Source organism: Eptatretus burgeri, chromosome 4, assembly GCF_056783735.1.
Source record: "Eptatretus burgeri isolate ZD-2024b chromosome 4, Ebu_testis_v1, whole genome shotgun sequence".
Taxonomy (NCBI): Eukaryota; Metazoa; Chordata; class Myxini; order Myxiniformes; family Myxinidae; genus Eptatretus; species Eptatretus burgeri.
In genome coordinates this window covers 13,536,761-13,561,251 of record NC_140964.1, presented here as the reverse complement: position 1 = coordinate 13,561,251, position 24,491 = coordinate 13,536,761, and the positions used below count along the sequence as shown (strand labels likewise).

At 42.4% G+C, this 24,491-nt stretch overlaps 1 protein-coding gene across 1 annotated transcript in view; it reads right to left on the bottom strand.

Annotated features, from left to right (window-relative positions):
• Positions 1-24,491, bottom strand: part of LOC147027501 (triple functional domain protein-like) — a gene marked incomplete at its 3' end in the record, with an annotated part of 489,834 nt that overhangs the window by 377,101 nt on the left and 88,242 nt on the right. Inside the window, exon 2 of the mRNA XM_085876518.1 lies at positions 179-253. Coding sequence (XP_085732644.1) covers positions 179-253 — 75 coding nt within the window. The remainder of the gene's footprint in view (positions 1-178; positions 254-24,491) is intronic.

Sequence of the window (24,491 nt, the reverse complement as noted above, 5' to 3'; positions counted from 1 at the left end):
AATTGAAAGTGCTTGTTGAGATAAAAATAATGTAATTTCCTTTTTCTTTCAAGAGCTCTGCTCACATCCCCGGCACAAAATTAAACTATATGGGAGGAGAACACATTATGATGTCAAAAAAAAAAAAAATGCTCATTCCGAATTATTCTCCGTTTAAAACTTCTGAAAAAAGGCTTACCGGACAAGTAGGCAATTTTTTCTTGAAGTAGGGTCAGCACGTCTCCAGTGGCCAGCTCAGGATTGGGAGGGTAACCTGGGGGTGGACACATCACAGATAAGAGAGATCCATTATGTGCACCAGCTGGTGGATCCTTGTGCCAACCGGCTTGCAAGAACCAGGCTCATTCCTCTCGACTCGCTCGGGCCTCCAATTCAGAAATCTATGGAACGTCGTAACACCGTGACAAATTAATGAGAGTACAAACATCATTCGATACACATGTGTATATATATATATATATATATGTGAATACAAATTGGAATCCAATCCTATCAAGGATTGGAAGGTCATGCAACATCACGAAGTTCCAAGTATTTGTAGCGAGCCATGTCAAGTAGCTCGATTGCTGTTTGTAAGCCAGGGGAACCAAGAACTCCAAATCTGTGACCGCCACAAAGCTGAAGGAATCGCAGCTACATGATGGTTTTCGGAGGTTTTCAGGTTGACAGAAGTCAAGGTGTTCCACGGTAGGTAGCTTACAGGGCACTGCAAGCCAGACTACAGATGCTGAGCACACTACAGAAAGGTCGAGCAACAATACAAGGATTTACAAGGAACTTCAACGCGGGAGGTGGCCATTAGGTCCAGGAAGCCAGTTCATCTTCGTAATGCCCCATCCCCACTACCTCCAGATACCATTCCAACTCAATTTAAAAAAAAAAAATCCACTCACTCTATTTAATTGTACTATCCTTAAAAAAGACAAAACACTGATCACATGTTCTGGGCTTGTGGAAGAGCTATGACGGAATAAAAAAAAAAATCAAAACACAACAAAGGAAACAACAGGAGAAAGGGGAAAACACCATCGGCAGGGTGGAGGGAGAAAGTCGTTGGAGACGGACAAACAAGGGATGCAGGTAACAACAAGGGGTTATGGAGAACGCTGAGGGTGGACAATATGGACACATAAGAAAAATTAGGGGAGGGTGGGAGTTGTTTTAAAGGGTGTAGAAAAGATCATGACTTTGGATGGGGGATGACTTGAGTTGGTGGTAAACGGCTGTCTTGAAGACCTGGAGGGAAGAACGAGATTGAAGAGTACGGAAGGTGATTCTACAGGTCGGAAAAAAAAAGAGGAATAAATGAGTGGAGGTGTGCAGTTGTTCTGGATTTAGGCAGTTTCACTACAAAGGGTTCACTTGTGGACCGCGTGCACACTGCAGATACCTGGGGGGGGGGGGGTGGATACAGCATGGAGAGGGCAATGGGTGCAAGAGGTGGAAGATGACAGAGAGACCATCGACTTGTCGGCGATGGCGAAGTATGCAGCTTCATCACTCGAGATTCCAAAGACATCGAAGGCCTTTGTTTCCACAGCACAAAGCCGAGCAAGATGTGAGGCAGGGGAGCCAGCCCAGAGGGGAGAGCAGTATGCCATTGAGATGTGGATGAAACCCAAGTGCATCGACAGGAGCTCAGGTGTGCCAAGGAAGGACTTGATATGGCCCAGCTGGCATCTGACTTTGGAGGCCAATTTTGAAATGTGACTTGTCCAAGAGAGATCATGGCTGAGAGTGAGACCCAAGAGTTTGAGTGACTGAACCCCTGAGAGGGTTGTTGATAAAGTATAATGAATGGTTGACAAAGGTCTCATAAAGGTCTCTCATTGATAAAGGATAAAGGTGAAGGATAAGGTATATTGAAGGGTTCATGTAGGGTTGAAGGGTCTCAATGAAAGTAGGACGGTCCTTTCGGAGAGTGAGAGAGAGAGAGTGAGTGTGAGGGATTTCTCGGGATTGAAAGACATGTTCCAAGTGTTTGACCAGTTTGTGAATTTGGTTTCTATTCAAGGTGACCATTTCATGTATTTACCACTCGCTGAAAGACCCCTGCTTCACGACAATCCTAACTCTCTTCTTTAGTCTTAAGCTGTCACTGCTTATCTTGTCAGTGTCCATTCTGCTGATAAAAAATCTGCTATATTTATTTTATCCATACCTTTCATTGTCTTAAAAAACATCTCCATCAGATCCCCTCGTAATCACCTCCTTTCTCATGTAGAGTCCTCTTTCTTTCAGCCGCGAGCTCCTCATAGCCTCGTCTAACTTGGCCTGGGATCAATCTAGTTACGCCCACCACCAAAGGTGGACGGAGGTTATGTTTTCACCCCTTTCTGTCTGTCTGTCTGACTGTCTGACTGTTTGTCTGTCTGTGAGCAAGATATCTCAAAAAGTTAGGGACACGTTCGGACGAAACTTGGTGGACAGGTTGGGCTTGTGACGTGGACGAGTTGATTTGATTTTGGTGAAGATCTGGATCCGGAGTAGGGTGCTCGAATTTATTTATTTATTTTTAAAGTGATTCTTCAGCATTGAGAGATGGTGCCAAAAATAATATATCTCAAAAAGTTGTCGACGGATTCAGATGAATCTTCATGGATGAGTTTAGTCGGTGACAAAAAGAAGCCAATTCGATTTTGGTTCAGGTCCGGATGCAGATCCGGCCTATCGATGGGACAAAAAACATGTCATTCAGCCTGGTGGAGACATGCGCTCCGAGTGCCGTTCTAGTTGCTCTACGCTGTACCATCTCGAGACGGCAACTATGTCCTTCTTCAGTTGTGGTGAACAAAACTGTACACAATATTCCAGATGAGGCCTCACTAAATTCGTAAACAGTTAGCCACCACCACTTTTGATATATAAATTCCTCCTATGTGAGTGCAACCTCAAACCTTACCTTTCGCTACCTGACACTGTGCTGGCTGCTTACCCCCTGTATCGATTACCACATCCCGAGATCCTTCTCCCGAGTCAAACATTCCACGACTTCCCATTGCATTATATAATCCCTCGGTCTGGTAATTGGCTTTAGATCCTGGGGTCTTGAGTTCAAGCCCTTGTAATACCATTGAATTAACATCAGGTAGGGTTGATTCAGCCTGTCATCCTTCCGAGGTCAGAAAAATGAGTACCAGCGTGCTGGTAACGGGGGCATTGCATCAACAGCCAAGCAGCCACAGGCTGCATACGAATAAATAAATATAATCTCTCATTCAATTATTCTTACTCAAACCCAGCACCTTACATTTCCTTATAATGAACTCCATCTCCCAATCTTTTGCCCAGTCCATTAAAAAGTGCTCAGACTCTCCTGAATCTAAATTTGGTGAGCAACCCAATTAGGAAGGACAGGCTCAGCGGGACAATCTTTTCCGGCTGCTCTCTGGAGGGCAGCAATTTGAGGGAGAGGTATTCCGATTGCGGTGAGACCATCATCAGCAACACGAATACTGATTCTCCCATTAGCACACAAGGGCTCGATGGGGGAAATAGTCAGTGTAAACAGGATGCTGAATGAGACAAATCCAACTCGAGGTTTTCAGCAATGCAACACACAATTAATTTCTTAAAGGGTCGTTTAAAGTTAAAGGCAATGCGGAGGAGCTTGAACACAGGTCATGCGCAGGACAAGGACATTAAGAGATAACAGTGAACTTGCAACTGAATTTACAAGGATATTGGGATGGACATGAGCAGGGCAAATTGACACAGCATATTGGATTTGAACCTGTGATCTCAGCATCACGAGCTCAGTGCTCAGATACGAGAAACAAATCTGCAGACCCAAAACGAACGGAAGACCAAATACTGGATTGGGGTCATCAGGAGGAACCTGGATCGGATTTGAGTTTCAGCCGCTACTCCTCGAGTTCCATTTCGTGCCAAAGTAACGCAATGCATCATGAAAATGTGAACAATTGGAAGAATCAAAAGGACGACGAATAATAAAAAAAAATTAATGTCCCAAAAGGATTTCAATGTAATGTCCAAAAAAAATTAACAAATTACAAACATGCTTTCAGCATAGTTACTCAAAAGCCGGTTTGCTAAAATCTAAGAACCTCAGTGATCACGTTACGAAGATTGCATTGAGACGGGTAAACCTCCAGGACCGGTCCAATTGCCAGGGCGTTCAACGATTCACCTGGATCTTGATTTATACCCAAACACGAAGCTTGTGTGAGCTGGTATGCACATTTAAAAATTGCACCTGCATGCGTTTTCAATGTATCCTCTGGCTTTGTACGCGCTTGTCCGAGATTGAAAGCTTTCGCTTATTTGCCTTCAGTGTATAATCCTGCAGTCAGCAGCCAATGTGGGAATTCTTTATCTGTGTTGTTCTTCAACATCATCTTCTCTCAAGGTGGCTTTCATCTATGGATGCTGTTTGACAGGTAATCATCAAACGCTGTGCTGCTGTCGGGGCGTAAACTTAAACAGGCTTGCAAACGAGGAATGACAAGGAACTTTGGGTGCAGGAGGAGGCCATTTGGCCCATCATGCCAACACTACACCAACACCAGAAACCATCACCCATCCATCCACCGGCTACCTGCAAAGTCCTGCCAATATCCCTGCACCTCTCTTATCTTCAACGCATCCAGGTACTTCTCTAATTCCAATTTAAATCTGTCTACTCCTTTTGCAGCCACTACCTTTCCGAGGAGACATTTCCATGCATTCACTACTCTCTCAATGAAGGACCCTTGCTTTAATACTGTTCTAACTCTCCTCTTCTTTACTCTCAGGCTGCGGCCCCTGGTCCTGAGCACGGTTTCCGATGTTCACTTTCATGTCACAGAGTCAACACTACCTCTTTTAAATATATAATTAATCCCCCGACAGATAAAAACCGAAACCCCCGTGAGCTATACCTGGAGTTTCTTGGCACTGCGGCGTCTGCTTTCTCCCCGTATCTATCACTACTCCCAAATCCTTCTCCTGTGTGACACGCTCCAAGTCTGCCCCATACATTATATAATCACCATTTCCATTGTATTTTTTTTTAACCCATCCACAGCATCTTATATTTCTTTTCGTGAAACTACATCTCTCAACCTTGTGCCCAACCTCTGAAAGTGTTGAGATGTTCCTGAATCTGATCACCAACCTCTCTACTATCTCCCTTATCCTCAACCTTTGTATCAACTGGAAATTTGGAAAGCTTACTCTTAGCCCCACAATCCAAATCGTTAACGGAGATGATGAATAATAATGGTGTCATAGTGACCATGAGGTACCCCACTACTCGCATCTTCCCGACAAGACATCCTCCCACTCACAGCCACTCTTTCCTTCCTATCACTAAGCCAGTTTCCATTCCACTTAGTTACCTGGCGAGCCACTCCACAAGCTCTAACTTTAGACAACAGCCTCTTACATGTCGTACCTTATCAAATGTCTTCTGAAAGTTCAGAAACACTACATACACCGCACATCCCTCGGTGCAGTGGATGTCGTGTATCTGGAGAAACTAGACACATGACCCATCCAGAAACTGTTTCATAGAACTTCAATAAATGTGTTTAACATGACCTCCCTTGTACGACATACATACTAACTCCATTTAAATAGTTTCAAATTACTCAAGGGTTCCCTTTCCATTCTTTACTTGACGTCTCCAACACCATCCCCACAACCGAAGCCAAGCTAACGGGTCTACGAGTCGAGTTCTCCGATTCTTCTTTGGAACCTTTCCAGCGGATACATTCATTTGTTGATGAAATGTAACTTGACCAACAAATTTTATAATTATTTGTCGATTCACCATCTTTGTTCTCAACACGTGCATTCAAGTGGGAAACGAGCAACGATGAGTACTTGCAACCAAGGAGATAAAGACGCAGTCCCTAAAAAATTATTAAGGTGAACATGTTACTCTGCCATGAATAAACAAAACTCCTGGTCAAATTTGAACCACCCTCTGAGCAAACAAACCCAGGTTTTTGCCATTACCTCCACCACCGAAGGTGGAGGGAAGTTATGTTTTTGGGTCGCAGAAATAGGTGACCCTTCTTGTCAGTAATTCTGTCTGTTTGTTTGCATGTTTGTTTGGATGCTTGTTCATTTGTCATCAGCATAATTGGTAGTTAACGTGGGCAGATTTTGATCAAACTCGGGTGGAAGGTACATCTTACGATCTAGTGCTTTAGAAATTGTGATGGTTGCTAGGGACGCTTTGGTTCCCTAGAAACAACCGAAAAACCTCCAAAATCGGTACCGTTCACGCGAAATCAATTCCGAAATCCATTATCCCACGTAGGGTTATGAAATTTGGCACGAATGATCTACAGGTGATGCTCTATCAAATATATTCCGGTTTTTGTGATATATGGAATACTTTACCCACAGCACCCCCTGCAATTAGGCCCCCGAGGCGAAAATTAGGCGAAAATTGAAGGCCCCCTAGCGACCAGGTGAGTGCATCGATACGAATGAAACTTTGCAGATTCATGGTACTCAATGAGTACTACAACTTTGCCTCAGGACATATTGACCGATTTCGCTTAGGTCAGGGGTCAAAGGTCAATTAGTGCAAAAATCGATAATATGCGAGAACTGGAGGTGCCATCGCGCCAAATCCTACTCCTCCTAGGGTTATGGTCGGATGGTCATGAAAATTCGCACTAATCGTGTGGAATACATTGTGCACAAACGATCGAGCCAGATTTTCCATTTAGATCTTTGTTCTCCCACAGCACCCCCTCGAACTTTGGGGATTTCCGATTTCAAACCGCATTTTCGGTACTTTTCATTGAAATGGATACCGAGTAGTTATCAGTAGATGGAACTGGATGAGATTTGAGATGCATAATCTTAAGGTGATTCCCTATCCGCTATATGACATCCATTTTGCTCTATATCTTATAGTTTCCATGCTCGGCGACCCATCGCCGTCTACCGGCTTGTCACACTTGTTTGTTCTGATGTGTGCTGAAAACACAGTGGACGTGGCTGCGTTCACGTCTTCAGCGGATGCAAAATTTCTTCACTCAAGCTTGATGGATTCTTCGTGTTATTAAAATTTCTTGCTGTATTTCACGTGCATTTTCCTTCCAAAACATCATGAATTCAACAAGAGTTTGAATGTTTTAGTGCTGAAGGCGAGAGTACGACTTGATAACGGCACTGAAACTGTTGTGGGCACAACGTGAGCTCCTCGAGGAGATTCATTTTAGATCTTCTTCGTACATATGCAGCACAAGACATCACTGGCTGAAGGAATGGTTGTGCCACTGATGCTGGTTATGGCAGGAATTTGGAACTTAGTCAAGGTGCCGGCGATAGCTCGCCGACTCTTCGCAAAGAACACCATGGGATCTTGAACGTCAAACAACAAATGTTGGCAGACAGGAGACCAGTTTAACATCCTTCCGATGGACGGCATACATTGATGAAGCACCCCGTCTGTGAAAGACCAGGATGGCAGTTTATAGCTGGGTCGGGATTAAAATCCCGGCTCGATATCTCAGAGGTGAGCATGCATACCTCTCGGCCATCTTGTCAGCCCAAATTGAATTCCTGAACCAAAAACTATTAGCATGAGACACCTGATAATTACCTGACATCAAGACTTCAGAAGACGGTGAACCTGTATGTTTCTTTGCGTAAAATTTATCAGCGGAGAGGCAGAACTTTTGCAATGGTCCTTGTGCAAACTTTTAATGATCATATAAAATTGTAAAGAAAAATTTCATTTTTAAAGAAATATATAAATACCTATAAAATGAAGAAAGAGGACCTGTGATGGGAACTAATTTGTCGAGTGGGGGACGGGGGGAGCTGCATACACCAAGAGCAGCAACAAATCAATGGACATGCGTGAACAGCAATGGGTCGTAAAGCAACACGTACTCGAAAGATGTCCAATTTGGAAGAATCATCCACTGTGACTTGTAAGGTCGGTCGAAGAGGCAAATTCAAAACACAGACACTTTCAGGAGACCAAATATTTTACTCCTGTCCCAAGCTACCTTAAGTTGCATGCCCGAGCAACTAACAATAACAAACTTGCCCTGCCTTGACTCCAGAGATTTGACATGCTCCAGTTGTAGAAGTAAATGCCCATGAGTCAGTACAATTATCCTAATGACTTAATACAGACCAAATATTTAGGCATTCCGATGAGATGTACATAATCAGAAGGTACCATGTCTTGTTTTCAGATTTGGGTGGCGAAATAGTGGAACGGCAGTAGTGCAATTGAAAATTGCAGGGATGAAACAGGAATAGGGTGAAGATGAGCAGAAGAAACAACGTTGTGCAGATTATAAATGTGGAGAATTTAAAGAATATTTAGATCAGTACATCTGAGAGACTGCAAACAGAAGTATCCTGGAGTTGGTGGGGTTCGGGGGGTGGTGGAAGGGGAGGTGTAGGAGGGGGTGGGTGAGTGGTGATGCATAATCTTACAAAGATCTCTTTCATTTCACCTTATCTAATATCAATGTGATGAAAATCACAATCATGTGTGTGTGTATATCCATCTGAGTGCACACCCCTCCAGACATGTGTCCATCTGGATGCGTGACTGACCATGCACACATCCACTTCCAAGTCACCGCATCCATGCAACCCAGTGCCGCTGTCCACACGGCCTGGTCTGCCAGTCACTGATCGGCCAAACCTCCCTTCCCCCCTCCCATACTGGTCCCTCTACTCACTCAGCTCCTTCCCCATGTCGCCCTGTTGGCCCATCTCCGGCCGCATACCCCCGCGGCTGATTCCCTGTACCCCTGAAGCCAAGTACACATTCATGTGCCAGTGTGACCCTGTTCATGTGAACACGTCATGCCGACCCTTCCCTGTCCAAGCTGCCGCATACCCATCTGTGTGACCTCGTACCCGTCCATGTGGCCACACATCCATCTGTCTGCGTGAGAAATATCTCTCCAAATTGAGTGGACCCATTTTAGAAAGCCTTTTGGTAAATGGCTTTGGCTTAAGCCATGAAAGCATTCCATTTAGGTCTGTGTAAGTCAAAGGTCAAGGTCACAGCAGCAGGTCAAAGTTTGGCGAACAGCAACTTTAATAGGCCATTTATAATCCAAAAACCATTTCAGAATCTGATGACACAGAACAATCTTTGTGACTTTGGGTTAAAAATTCAGCTCCTCAGTTGCAGATGAAAATGTTACAAATATTGCTTAGAAATGAAAGGAATGAGAAATAGAGTAATTATGCCTGAAGATAGAGGTATGAAGATCAGTAGACCGAAGACTCAACGTATGGATTGTCTGTGTGAGCCGCGGGGAGAGGATTGGGATGAGAGTGTAATGATTATGGGTGAAGATCTGGAGAGAGTGAGTATTTTAGCTTCAAGTATCTGGGGCAATGATGGCAGAAGATTGAAATATGGGAATGGAAAAGGAAGCAACGGATTAGTTCTGGTTGGAATAATTGGAGGAAGTGCGGTGGAATCTTGTGCGATATAAAAGCACCACTGAAACTGAAAGGAAGAACTTACAAGGCAGTTGTGAGACCGGCTTTGTTATATCGTGCGGAAACTTGAACAACATCAAAGAAAGAGGAAAAGAAACCGGACACGAACGACATGCGGATACCGAGATGGATGTGTGGAGTGACAAGAAAAGACAAGATTCGGAACCAGTACATCAGGGGTTCAGTGAAGATTGCGGAAATATTGAAGAAGGTAGCCGAGAAGGGGTTAAATTAGCTAGTTCATCTGATGACAGAGAGAAAGATGAAGCGGTGAGGCGAGTGATGGAGATGGGACTGCCTGGAAGAAGAAGGGGGAAGAGGAAGGCCCAAGACTGAATGGAAGGATGTGGTGGTGAGAGATTTGGAGGAATAATAGTCGATTGATAAGAGGAGATGGAGAAGGGTGATTAACCACCGTTGTGGCGACCCCACGTAACAAATAGGAAAAGCAGAAAGAAAAAGAAGAAAGGAGATGGTCACATTATACAAGTATGTGTGTGCCTTGCGAGAATTGTTGTCACACCAGTTTGAGTGAGTCTGTATGCATGCGTTTCGCTAGAGGTTTGTGCTCTGTTGAGCACCTCCCAAACTATGAGAAGGGCACATTAATACAGAAGTGGGTCGCTTGGACAGATCGACAGAAAAATGGGGAGATGGAGACAGGAAAGTGAGACATCGAGTGAACAAAATATGGAGACTGAAGCAGAAGAGGAGGGTTGGTACACAGGCGAGGAAGATGCAGAGACATTGACACCGGAGGGATGGTACGGAGACAGCGACACGGGAGGAGGGAGAGATGATCCTGAGATAGACAACCAGAGGGAAGGATGTTCCAGAGACATCGGCAAGGAAAGCGGGAGGGTGTGGAAACATCAATGCAAGAGGATGGAAGATGCGGACATGTCAACACAGGAGAAGGAGGAGGGGAGGAGGTGGGTGCAGAGGGAAACACAAAGACAGGGGGACACGGTAACATCAACACAGAAGGGAGGAGCACACAGATAAATTGAGGGAGAAGGGGGTGAGTGTGAAGGGAAGAGACACAGAAGCGTCTCTGCAGAAAGGAAGATGGACATGGAGACTGATGCAGATAGAGAAGGTGCAGGTGAGCTATACAGTCGATAAACACAGATAAAATATACACCTGAAAAAATACACAACAGAGAAAAGAAGAACGAAAAAAAGAAACGAAGACAAGACAAAGAAATATACATCAAAGGGTAACGGCAAATGATAAAAGTGAGATACATATTGGAACGATAATAAACAAAGGTAAATGAGGGAGGAGAGAGTGGGAGTGCAGGGGATTAGTGATCAGTGGGCATGCGGAAGCAGGAAATTGTTGGCAGAGACTCGTCATGCAAGATGGCAAAACAGACACCGGTTCTCATTATTTGAGCAGCGCACTTGTTCCATGTCACACTTGTCTACGTTCCACAAAATCGCTACTTCCTAATGCCATTGGTGAGCGACCGGGGGCATATCTCATCATGTGACTCATCCTTTGGACCACGAACCAAAACTGCAGACTCCTGCACATTACATCACATCCTCAAAAAATAAATCTCCTGCATATCTTTCAAGAGTCCTGATGAGAATCTCAACAGCTTCAATGTAATAATAATTAAAAACTCCTGTAAGGCGGTGTGCAATGTCTGACACCAGGGTGGAATGATCGTTGTAGTTCCAATCCTGCTTTGCCTGTTCATATGAAACAGAATACAAAATCACAGCATGTCTTGATATACCAGCAGCACAAGTTAATCAGCAGACATCAAAGGCCCATGTAAGCTGATCGATTGCTGTCCACGTCCTTTTGCGAAACAATTCCATCCTTTCCTTCCTCAATTTGCCTCCCTCATCAAATATCTCCTGGCTGCATATTTTTGCACTCAACTACCATTTTAATCTCAAATCTCATCAAAGAATGTGCCTTCATTGCTTGCTGTGAGGATCATAAGCTGCATGTTCGATAAACTCCCCAAGCTTGTACAACAGAACATGCCCCCAAGTGCTCCCAGGTAATTGCAATATTTAAACACTGTAAACTGTATCAACCTGTGTTAAGGTTCTGACAGTATCTGCAAAATTCAGATTCTCACATTCTCCAAAGCACTCATAGGTTGTGTATAAACTGCCACCACAATAAGGAGTATCACACATCACATATTAAAATAATCAACTGGAAGGGCACCCTGTAGAGCGCATACCTCGGCCACACAATGCCTGATCCACGAGAACACATCGGGCCAAATAAATTTTTGAAATATCATGCCACATATCGCATTTGGCCCTATCTCTCAATGGTGAATAATTAATCACTTAAAGAATTAAATAATTCTCGTATCCAGATCAAGATTCAGATCTTCACCAAAATCGAAACAATTCGTCCTTGCTACACACCCAGCTGTCCAGCAAGTTTCATCCGAATCCGTCCACAACTTTTTCAGATATCCTGCACACAAACAAACAAACAGACAAACCAGACAAACAAACAAACAAGAAGAAGACGTCGTGCGGAGCAAAACACGTGCAAAATCCATAAAACAAATTTGACCTCAAAAATAATTGGTGGTTGAATCCAATGACCAAATATGCAAATCCTCTTCAAATTTCAAGTGAATCAGATGAAAATTGACAATTTTAGAAAGTCGGCCTTTATTGTCCTTTTGGCCGATGTGGACCTCGAAAATAATTGGTGGTCGAATTCAATGACCAAATATGCAACTCGTCTTCAAATCTCAAGTGAATCGGATGAAAATTGACAATTTTAGAAAGTCAGCTGATGTCCTTTTGGCCTATGTGGACCTCCAAAATAAATGGTGGTCGAATTCAGTCACGTGATGTGCAAATAATCTTCAAATTTCAAGTCAATCAGATGAAAATTGAGGATTTTATAAATACCACCTTTGTTGTTGACCTTGGCACGATGTTGACCTTTTGATCGATGTTGACCTCAACAATAATAGGTGGTTGAATTCAGTGACCCGCAACATAAATCCTCTTCAAATTTCAAGTCAATCAGATGAAAATTGAGGATTTTAGAAAACTCACCAAAGTTATTGACAACTTTTGACCTTTTGACCTCAAACACAATCAGCTTCTTGCTTTTGACAAACTATATCATGTGGTGAAGTTTCATGAATATCGGTTTAAAATTGTGACCTGTACGTGACAGACAGACAGACAGATGACAGACAGACAGACAGACAATAAAACAAAATCGACGAACCAACAGACTTGAAAAAATTTAGATTTTGCAACTAATAAACAGACAGAAAGGGGTGAAAACATAACCTTGTTCACCTTCTGTGATAAAGTAATGAGTGCGGAATCCAAGACACATCATCTTCACATGGACCGGTGTTTGTGGGATTCTGTGTGTGTTTGTCGGGCGACGCGCTACGCCTCCGACACTTCTGGGCTGATTACATCCAGACTTGCTCCAAAGGATCAGCAACACCAAAAATTAGTGCATGGGGGTGTTTTTATCTTTGCCGGTTGTCTTGCGGGGAGAGAGGCGGATACAAATTGTCCAGGTAATAAATGTGCTTCGTGTAGCGCCACCTCCAGGTGGGGGAGGATATTACACGTCTCTTCCATTCACAGCACAGTATTCCTGTGCCCGCGGTTTGCAGTGAGGTGAGGTGTTTTGAATTATAAGCAGTGGGTATGTTTTTGCTTCCTGCAGATAAGAATTTTAACTTCATGGAATTTTTTACAAAGTAATTAAAAATTAAACAGAAATATCGAATTTACAAAAGTATGCAACCCCTTTACGATGACACTCCTAATTGAGCTCAGGTGCATCCAATTTCCTTTGATCATCCTTGAGATGTCTCCACAATTCGATTGGAGTCCACCTGTGGCAAATTCAATTGATTGGACATAATTTAGAAAGAAACACACCTACGAGTTCAGATCCCACAGTTGACAGTGCATGGCAGACCATTAACTCTACCATGAAGTCCAAAGAACAGTCCGTAGAACTCAGAGATAGAATTGTGAGGAGGCAAAGAACTGGGGAAGGGTGTAATACAACATCCTTGAGTGTGAAGGTCCTGAAGAGCACATTATCGCCATCATTTAGAAAATGGAAAAAATATGGAACGACCCAAACTCTTCCTAGAGCTGGGCGTCCAACCAAACTGAGCCATTGGGTAACAATGACCTTGGTCAGGGAGGTGACCATTAACCCAATTACCATGATGGCAGAGCTCAAGAGCACCTTGGTCCACATAGACTGGATATATATCAAGAAATGCTCTTTCAGACTCCACCCAAGTTCCTCAACTACCATTTTAACCCACTCCGTGGGAGTACCGAAAAAACCCGCTCCTCAATACTGACAATCCGGAGAGCTGAGAGAGGTGGAGGAGAGTGGGCTAAAACCCACTCTGTGGGAGTACCTCCTGTGCAGCTTCGCTTTGCAGGGCAGCTCACCGAATGACGGGATTGGGGCAAAGCCTTCAGGATCTTTGACTTTCAGGATCCAATCTTTGACGATAGGAAGGAAAACACGGGGTAACATCCCTGGGTCAGATTGCAGGAGAGTGTGTCGGAGTGGTGCTGAGGTGTCGTCCACCAGACGGCGGTCTCCTTGGGTTAACCTGAGGCGGTCCCTTCGGGTGGGTGCCTGGAATGTCCTATCCCTAAGAGAGGATGATCACCTGTCTCTGTTATCATCTGAGCTCAAGCGTTTGGACATCGGTATTGCAGAACTCTCTGAGGTTCGGAGACCGGATTGCGGCGAGATAATGGTGGGTGGTTACACCTACTATTGGTCTGGTCGCTCTGATGGTTACCATACTCAAGGAGTTGCTGTAGCTGTGTCCAATAAGCTGACCCCAATGATAATTGAGGTAACACCGGTCAACGAGCGTATTATGAGACAAAAGATTCATCACTCCTTTGGTGAAATTTCCCTGGTCTCTGTTTATGCTCCGACTGAGGCGAGTGATCTCACCGTGAAGGATGCATTCTACGCCAGGCTCGAGTCTGTGGTTGATCAGTGCCCCAGACGAGATACACTTCTAGTCTTGGGGGATTTCAATGCATCGACTGGAACTGAAATGGATGGTTATGAGATATGTGTTGGTCCCCATGGGTCAGGAACTGTGAACCTGAATAGCACTAAGTTCCTTGACTTTGTAAGAAGTCATGGACTTAGGGTGGCCGGTTCATGGTTTCAGCGCCCACAAGCTCATCGCTGGACTTGGTATTCCAACGCTGGCGGTGTGGCAAAGGAGATTGACCTTGTGCTCGTTGATGGTCACTGGAGGATGATCCAGAACTGCAGGGTCCACCGGAGTGCTCAGTTCCTCAATATTGACCAGCAGCTTGTTGTAGCAACTCTTAAGTTACACCTTACATTCAGGAGAATGGTAGCGTCCCAGCCGAGGCTGGATGTTGGCAAGCTCAAGGATGAGAGAGCAGCTGAGGAGTTTGCAAACACGCTGAGTGGAGATTTGGGGGGTCTGGGTGTTTTTGGAGATCCTGAAGAGTTGTGGAGCGCCTTTAAGACCACCGTCCTTGATGTTGCCGGTGGATGTCTTGGAACTCACTGTCAGGCAAAAAAGAATTTTGTCTCTCCAGGGACACTGGATAACATTGACCAGAGTCGCAGGGCCAGGCTGAATGGCAGAGCTGAGCTGATCAGGGAGCTGAGGCGTAAAACTGTACGTGCACTGAGGGTGGACAAGGAGGCCTATGTGCGAGGAATCTGTGAGGGGGTGGAGCATCACCTGTGGTCAAGTGATTCTCGTCCCGCTTACAGGGAAATTTGCGCATTGCGTTCATCCAAACCCATCCCTTGGTGTTCTGCAGTTCGAGCAGAGAGTGGTAGGCTCTTGTCAGAGGAGTCTGAAGTGAAGGCCCGCTGGGCTGGTTACCTTGAGTGGTTGTACCAGGCTGATGCCCCAGCTGTCGAGTTGGACGTCAGGGGTGTTACACTCACTGTTGCTGACCCTCCAATCAACTGTGGTCCACCTTCGCTTGTGGAAACACGGGCTGCGGTGAACTGGTGGAAATGGGGTAAAGCTCCAGGGATCTGTGGCATCCATGCTGAACTTCTCAAGACTGATGGAAATGCTGCACTCGCGTCGTTGCATGCAGTTTTGTGCTCTGCCTGGAACACAGGCATCATCCCAACTGACTGGAAGAGGGGCCTTGTTGTCCCTCTCTGGAAAGGGAAGGGTGATCGCCAAGACTGCATCAACCACCGAGGGGTGACGCTGCTCTCAGTGCCGGGCAAGGTCTTTGCTCGGATAATTATTGATAGGGTTCGCCACCATCTGCTTGAGCACCAGCATCCAGAGCAGTCAGGCTTAACATGAAAGAGGTCAACGATTGACCGTATTATTGCTCTTCGTGTCCTCACTGAACGCAGACGAGAGTTTCGGCAGGGGCTGCTTGCAGCCTATGTTGATCTCTGTAAAGCGTTCGATTCAGTGAATCCGGATGTCCTCTGGAGGATTCTTGGTCTTCCTGGGGTGCCACCAAAACTGATCGATATGATGTCTGAACTATACTCTGGTACTGAGAGTGCTGTGAAGTGTGGTGGTACCATCACTGACTTATTTCCAGTTGTTACTGGAGTTCGTCAGGGATGTGTACTTGCCCACACACTTTTCAGCACTTGTATGAACTGGATTTTAGGGAGGATGTCGGAGAGATCAAGCTACGGTGCATCGTTTGGGAATGTCAAGATCTCTGACCTTGATGTCGCAGATTATGCAGTCATCTTTGCAGAGACTTTATATATCCTTTCGGGGGCCCTCGAGGTGCTGAATGAGGAGTCGAAACCGGTGGGATTGCGGGTTTCCTGGGGCAAAACTAAGATCCAGGCTTTCAATGACATCTTGGATGCTGCTGTCCTGTCTGTGCCTGTTTGTGGTGAGGATGTTGAGGTCACAAAGAGATTTACTTACCTTGGCAGTGATATTCATGTCTCTGCTGGCTGCGAGTCAGAGGTCAATAGATGTCTGGGTCGGGCCTGGGGAGTCATGGATTCACTGGATAATGGGGTGTGGCACTGCCGGTACCTGTGTGAGAGGACGAAAGTCCGAGTCTTCAGGTCCTTGGTGCTTCCAGTCTTGGTCTATGGATGTGAGACTTGGACTCTGACCAAGGATCTGAGACGGAGACATAATTCCTTTGGTACCAGGTCTCTTCGGAGAATCCTTGGCTATCGCTGGTCAGACTTTGTGTCCAACGAGCGGTTGCTGAGAGAGACTCAAATGAGATTTGTTACCTGCAAAGTCCGTGAGCATCAGCTGCGGTTGTATGGACATGTGGCTCGTTTTCCTGATGTTGATCTTGCTCACCAGATTCTCTCAGCGATGGAGTCTCGTGAGTGGAGGAGGCCAATGGGCCGACCACGTGCCTCATGGTTGCAGCAGGTTGACCATCATCTCAAGGAGATGGGGATGGGCCTGGCATCTGCCTGGGCGATGGCCAGACGGAGGCCCCTGGAGTACCGGCAGAAAGTGGACGCAGCGACACGCTGTTCTGTCACATGCTCCCATACCTGACCTGAATAGAAGTTCAACAACGTTTGGAATGTAGCACATGTTACTCATGCCTGTGTGGTCAAAACCGTTAGCCTATCACAATTTGGCACGTTCTGCAAATTGTACTGCACGCCACAAGAAAAGTCATCATGTGCAATGAAATGGGAATGTTTTGTCAGGACACAAATCGAAATCACCGGGGTTCACAGCCAAGCCAGTCGACAAACCACTCAAAATGGCCATGGAGGAAGAAACACCAGAGTGCAGCCCATTTATCTTGCACCGAGCCATGGCCGTAAAAAAAATAAAAACAGCATGAAGAGAGGTTCAATCAGATGAGCCCATCTGCAGAGCTGTAATTTCATTATGCATGAGCAGTTTAATCACACACCAAAAGAAAATGTAATGAGCACAACCTGCCTGAGAAACAAGGCCGAGGTGTCACTGGCATGAGCAACACCGCAACTGAAACCACCATCACCAGCACCATCATCAAAACAAATACCACCATAAAAAAATGACTAGACCACTGTGATCGCAATGTAAAGCTCACCTCGATCAGAAAAATGAAATACCAATACAATAAACAACAACACCACAACAAACACCAATGTAGTATCACAACAACAAAAAACACTCCCATCACTGTGAGAAGGGGGGGGGGAAAAAAAACCATCTCAACACTCCAAAAAAATTTCAAAAACCACCACCACAACCACAACAAGAACATCACCGCAAGCACTGCCAATGAAACCAAAACACCCCCAAAACACCCCAACCAACCACGACTACCAAACTTTTATTCAACACAGCGATGTTTACACACCACTGCTCCCCATCAATGTCACTAACAATAACCTGAAAACTTTTGACTGCCACCAGCACAAACACCAATGGCGATATGATACAATACCACTAACGTAATGAGATGGATCCTGATTTCTCTGAGGAATAACCATTGAGATTGCGATGGAACGAGGATGGAGTTGTCACGGGGGAATGAAAGGGGCAAAAGGTCTCCATAGAACGTTGTTCGGGATTAGAGGAACCAGCAATTCTCATCATTCATTTGCTCGAGGCACGGAGTACAGACATCCTAAAAAATGGGGTGGGGGTATCAGGATCTGCGGGGACAGTGGAACTGGGGTTGGGTGCAACTGAGATTGCATAACACTTAGTTCTTGGCTACGGTCCCCAGGATTAGTTTCTTATTTATAAGCTGGTGCAGAATATAGTCACAAAGCACTTTCAGGGTCCCAAAATGCCCACTTAGGCCATGGAATGCTGACGTCACCAGCTGACAAATGGCTGAAAAAAAGTCAAAAATAAGAGAAAAAAAGTTGAGCAAACAACGAGCTTTAGTTCAAGTCTGCACTGTGCAGACGTAGTGCCAGCTGGCGTGGGTAGAAAGGGATCGGTTTCTTGTGCTTTTACACGGACTATTTGCCTTTCAAAGTTTCGGTATCTTCGTAAAAGCTACATCATAAAACCCACAATAATACGCCAGGCAACGGCGATCAAAGAATTCAGGCAGACATGCTGCTGACAAAAGTGGGATCACACAGCTTATGACTCTGCACAACCAGTCAGGAGATAATAAAATAAAATAAATAATTAAATTACAAACAAACACACACACACAATCTTAAGAATGGATACAAGGCATCAAGGCAAATGGACAACTTCATCTTGGAAAACGTTCCTCTCATACAAAGTTCTAAAAAGCTTGGAATCCATAAACCAAAAGGCAAAGCATCAAATGTCATTGTAGAAGAATGGTGGTCTATTTTCAACACAAGCTACAAAAGGCCCTGCGTTATGGCCCCCAAAACAAAAACCACAAAGTTTCCACAAACGGAGCTTTATGAGCCACATCCTCAGCCTCCATCAACATCAATGTACCGCCGGAGTATAATGTCAGATTTCTGAACCATGGCATCAGGAGAACTGCTTTGGGTGATGATGAGGGTAGGAGAGGGTGGGGGTGTTGATATTATCTTGGTCAAAAATACCGGCAGATGGATCATAATTGCCGATTCAACAAGTTCTGGGTTTGCACACCTGCATAAAGCATCTTCGCAACATAGCATCTCTGCGTCATTCTACGATCTGCCGCATCAGCGTCAAAATCAAATCACGTTTTGCTTTAATACACCAAAAAAAAGGGATCTTTTTTACCAAAAAAAATGAACGGTCCTTTACAAATAGAGTAAAATTGGCTGCAAAAAAAACAAAAAACAAACGGTTGAAAACATGAAACATTAAAGTAATTTTATTTTAATGAACCTCTCAATTCAACACAAATGAACGTGCCATTCATAAATGCCTTCCACGATTTGTGTATCGAATTGCTTTGAAAACAAAACACCAGCGCCACATCAATAAAGGTTTTCACATGAAAATATCATCCTTACATCAAAAAAAAAACAAAAAAAAAAAACAGAACCAAACAACCATTCGTTTTGTTTTTCAATCGAATCAAGTCTGACAGGTTGGTAGAGAGGTAGCGCACCTGCCTTGGAGTAATCTCGTCTGTGTTCGATTCCAGATACAGTTACCAACTGCCAGGTTGGTGCTCAGGAGAAGAGAGTTGCATCAATGAGAGCGCGCTGTCTCTTCATTGGACAACGTGACATCATGTCAATGAAAATCATATGGATGGATGTCAAGCCGGTTGTCCCATCTGCCTGCATTAGTGGCTGGACGTTAAAGATCGAACGGTGTCTTTCGCCAATAGCTGGCGAGTTATCACCAATGCACTAAACGAACTAGAACGGCACTTAGTAGAGCGCCTATTTCCACCAGGCTGAATAGTTTACGCCTTGTATCCCACTGAGAGGCTGGATCTGGATTCAGACCTGAACCAAACTCTAATTGGCTTGTTGTTGTCACTTACCCAACTCATCCACCAAGCTTTGTCATGATCTATCCACAACCTTTTGAGATATCATGCTCACAGACAAACAGAGACACAGACGGGGGTAAAAACACAACTTCCATCCACATTCGGTGGCAGAGGTAATTACAAAACCTGTCCTGATGTGCAGGGGTACTGCATCAGCGGCACAGTCACATGTCATTTATGATGCAACAAGCAGGCAGACATCGGCCTGTAATCACAGCAAAATATGCAATCGCTAACGACAATTGTACAAACACTCCTATAATTTATGAAAAGCACAGTAATCGTGTTGCAAAGCCTTGTTGTTTGATTAAACATATGAAAAGAACACAAGGTGAATGAGAAGTGATATATTTTTAATCCCAGGGTGTCATGGAAACATTAACAGAGATGCTCTAGAGAGAGCTGCTCAGAAACAATCTTGAGCAACCCTTTGATATGGGTGAGGGGTGTCACCCTTTCATGCCTGGTGTTGGCTTAATGGTTATGGTAGTGGAATTGGGATCATAGGATCCTGAGTTCAAATCCCACTCGTCTGTTGAATTAATACCCGGTGGGCTTGACTCTGCCCGTCATCCTTCTGAGGTTGGTAAAATGAGTGCCAGCTTGCTTGTCTCCTGTGTTGGAGTGGTGACCTGTCCAGGATTGTGTTCCAATAACCAAGGAGACTGCCGAGGCAGCCCCCAATGCTCTGCACAGAATATGGTCCCAATGGAATGATGTCATCCTTCCCATTGCACTTTTAACTAGCATGGCACTTTGGGCTCCTTTCCAAATAACATTAACATTTAATCATGATGCTAAAATATTTGTGTTTTTACAATCTGCATTATTCACTTATGGAATGAATTGAAGATTTATGAATGATAACTCAGTCTCACCCCTTGAAAGCCACCAGTGACCCAGCGACATTCAGCTTAATTGAGCGGTGGTGTAGAAGGCATTTGGAAAAGGAATCTGTTTGAGAGAAGAACTTTCTGTGTAAATAAAGTATCGTGCATGCAGTTTTCAACAACTAAAACAAAGGGATTAATTTTTTGATACAGGAGTCTCGGCTCATGGAAAAGCGAAACAACAAAGGGCTGTGGATTCACAAACTACCAAAAGGTATGGGACTAGATAGACATGAGGAGGAAAGGTAGACGAGCACAAAATCAAGCACCAATAGCCCTGGAGAGGAACAGAATGGGAAAGTACCAGCATGTGTATCAGAGGATGTTGATACGCATGGGTGTGCGCATGACGTTGTGATGGGCAGCACATTTGAAATACTGAAGAGACAACGAGAGAACGGACACAGGGACTATTCCACAATAGGGTGGTTCACATTATTTGCCATGCCAGATTGAATTGAGTTAGGACAGATCTTTCAGCCTTTGTACTTTACTCTAGGACAAGCAGCAAAGTGTTTTCAGAATACAAAAAGAAAAGGAAGATATATATATATATATGTGTGTATATATATATATATATATATATATATATATATATATATATATATATATATATATATATATATATATGTATATGTATATATATATATATATATGTATATATATATGTATATATATATATATATATATATAAATATATATATATATATATATATATATATATATATATATATATACATATACATATATATATATATATATACACATATATACATATATATATATATATACACATATATACACACATATATATATATATATACATATATATATATATACATATATATATATATATATATATATATATATATATATATATATATATATATATATATATATATATATATATATATATATATATACATATATATATATATATATATATATATATATATATATATATATATATATATATATATATATATATATATATATATATATATATATATATATATATATATATATATATATATATATATATATATATATATATATATATATATATATATATATATATATATATATATATATATATATATATATATATATATATATATATATATATATATATATATATATATATATATACATATATATATATATATATATATATATATATATATTTTTATATATATATATATATATATATATATATATATATATATATATACACACATATATATATATATATATATATATATATATATATATATATATATATATATATATATATATATGTATGTGTGTATATATATATATATATATATATATATATATATATATATATATATAAAAAATATATATATATATATATATATGTGTGTATATATATATATATATATATATATATATATATATATATATATATATATATATATATATATATATTTACACAAGATGACCCCTGAACCCGTTGGGTTCCTGTTTTGACAGCGGTTGATAAATAAATCATTTCAAAACAAAAAAAAAAGATAGCTCCAGCGAACTATACTGCTGAGGTTGTTTGCATTGATCAAATTCTCCCGAAGAGGAATTGACTGAATTGGGAATTGATTTTTAATAATTTTTTTCGTTGCCCGATTTGAACGAAACTTGATATTGTGCGTCAATGTAAAGAAAAAAAACGGAGAAAAGAAAGTCGACAAAATAATTGTGAGTGATCTTCCAAACACAATTTTATTTATTAATGAACACGGAAGTATTAGATAAAAATGGCGATGTTTATTTTATGCTTAAAAAATAAATCGTTCTTTGTCTGTACTAAATGTTTGAGATTTTTAAATAAATCATTTCAAGGAAAAAAAAAAGATAGCTCCAGCAAACTATACTGCTGAGGTTGTTTGCAATGATCAACTTCTCCTGAAGAGGCCTTGACTGAATTGGGAATTGATTTTTTAATAATTTTTTCATTGCCTTATTTGAATGAAACTTGACACTGCACACCGCAGGGGAATGGTGAATAAGTTGGGCCGAAAATATTTGCGCTATCGTGTACCGTATTGGCTGTATTTCGGGAACATACATACATACATACATACAAGATGAGAGTTTTAGTATATATATATATATATATATATATATGTTAATAAACTACGAACACAATGCAGTTCACACTCATAAAAAGGCAAAACACAAGTCAAGATCAAAATAAATCCTTATCACGACAGACACAGACACAGACACAGACACAGACACAGACACAGACACAGACACAGACACAGACACAGACACAGACACAGACACAGACACAGACACAGACACACTGCAACTGTTAGCAAATTCAGAAAGAGCAACTGGGAATACACATGGATATAGATTCAGTATCATCTTTGGCACAAATCTTGAGGCTCATCGAGATTGCCTGATTATTTTTCTTGTAAGTGTAGTCCAGAACATTGTTTCTCACTTCCTTTGCTTTATGAACAGTCACAGTGTCATCAGCTGTTACACCTGTGTCAATGTTACATAGCGATGGTTCCAGTATAAATGGATTTCAGCCCTGAGGTGATCGGTAATTTTGATTGGTCGAGATGGCGCAAAATGGTGTTATAATTCGTCCAAGTGTTTGCTAAACTAGAGGTTTTAAGAAGTGGTAACAAGACAATTTGTGTTCTACAGTGTTCAAGTATATAATTAAATTGAAATTTTAAAAAAGGTTTTAAAATCTGCAGAAATTTTTTTTGGAAGCTTACTGGCATTGATTCAGCGTCTTCTATAGAACCTTATTTTACATGTTACATGAGTTATTCATGCTTGTCGTTTGTGTCCGTTGTGGCCTCCATGAAAACAGTGTTTCCTGTTTGGAATGATTATGTTCGTCAGAGGAGAGGGCATTGCGTGCCCGTTTGTTTATCTGGCTGTCTGTTTGTTTGTTTGTCCACACAGAACATTTGTGTTTTTCTCTGCAACCGCTTGTCGGATTCCGATTAATTATGATGTCATATGTCACGTGGTGTGGCAGCCATGTTGGAAAAGCGGAAAAAAAAAAACTTTGGATCTCTGTATCTCTAAAACCGCACCAAGGAAAAAATTGAAACTTGGCCCATGGCAAGTACTCCTCATGGGGAATAAGTGTGATTTTTATTTAATGATGACATCGGTGCCTTTGTTATGACGTCATAATTGCATATGCAGAATGCTACATCTGATCAGTATGAAAAATTTAGTGGGTCATCTCGGGACAAAATGGTTCACAGAAAAACATTTGATGATATCATCGGTCACGTGATTCGGCAACCATATTGGATTGACCAGAAAACGTATAAAAAAATCTTCCTTCTCCAGAACGGCTGGACAGATCGAGGGGAAACTTCACACAAATGTTCCCCAAGCCATGTGTGTACAAGTTTGTAAAATAATATTTGATCGGTCACATGGTTTGGCAGCCATATCGGATTGAAGAAAAATATGAAATAATGTTTTTTCTGGAACATCTTAATCAGTCAAAGTGAAACTTCAAAATTATGATCTGGTAGAGATGGGGAAAACAAGCTTTAAATTTCAACTTGATCAGACACATGGTCTGATCTGGGTTCTTTTTTTTAAATCTGGGCAGCCAGAATTATATCGTTTTTTTGATCTGGGTTCTTTTTGTTTTATTTTTTTTATTGAATAAGGCTCACTTGGCTGTGCCTGGATGGGTTTGAGGGTTGAGGAGTATCGGCTGAAATGTGAATC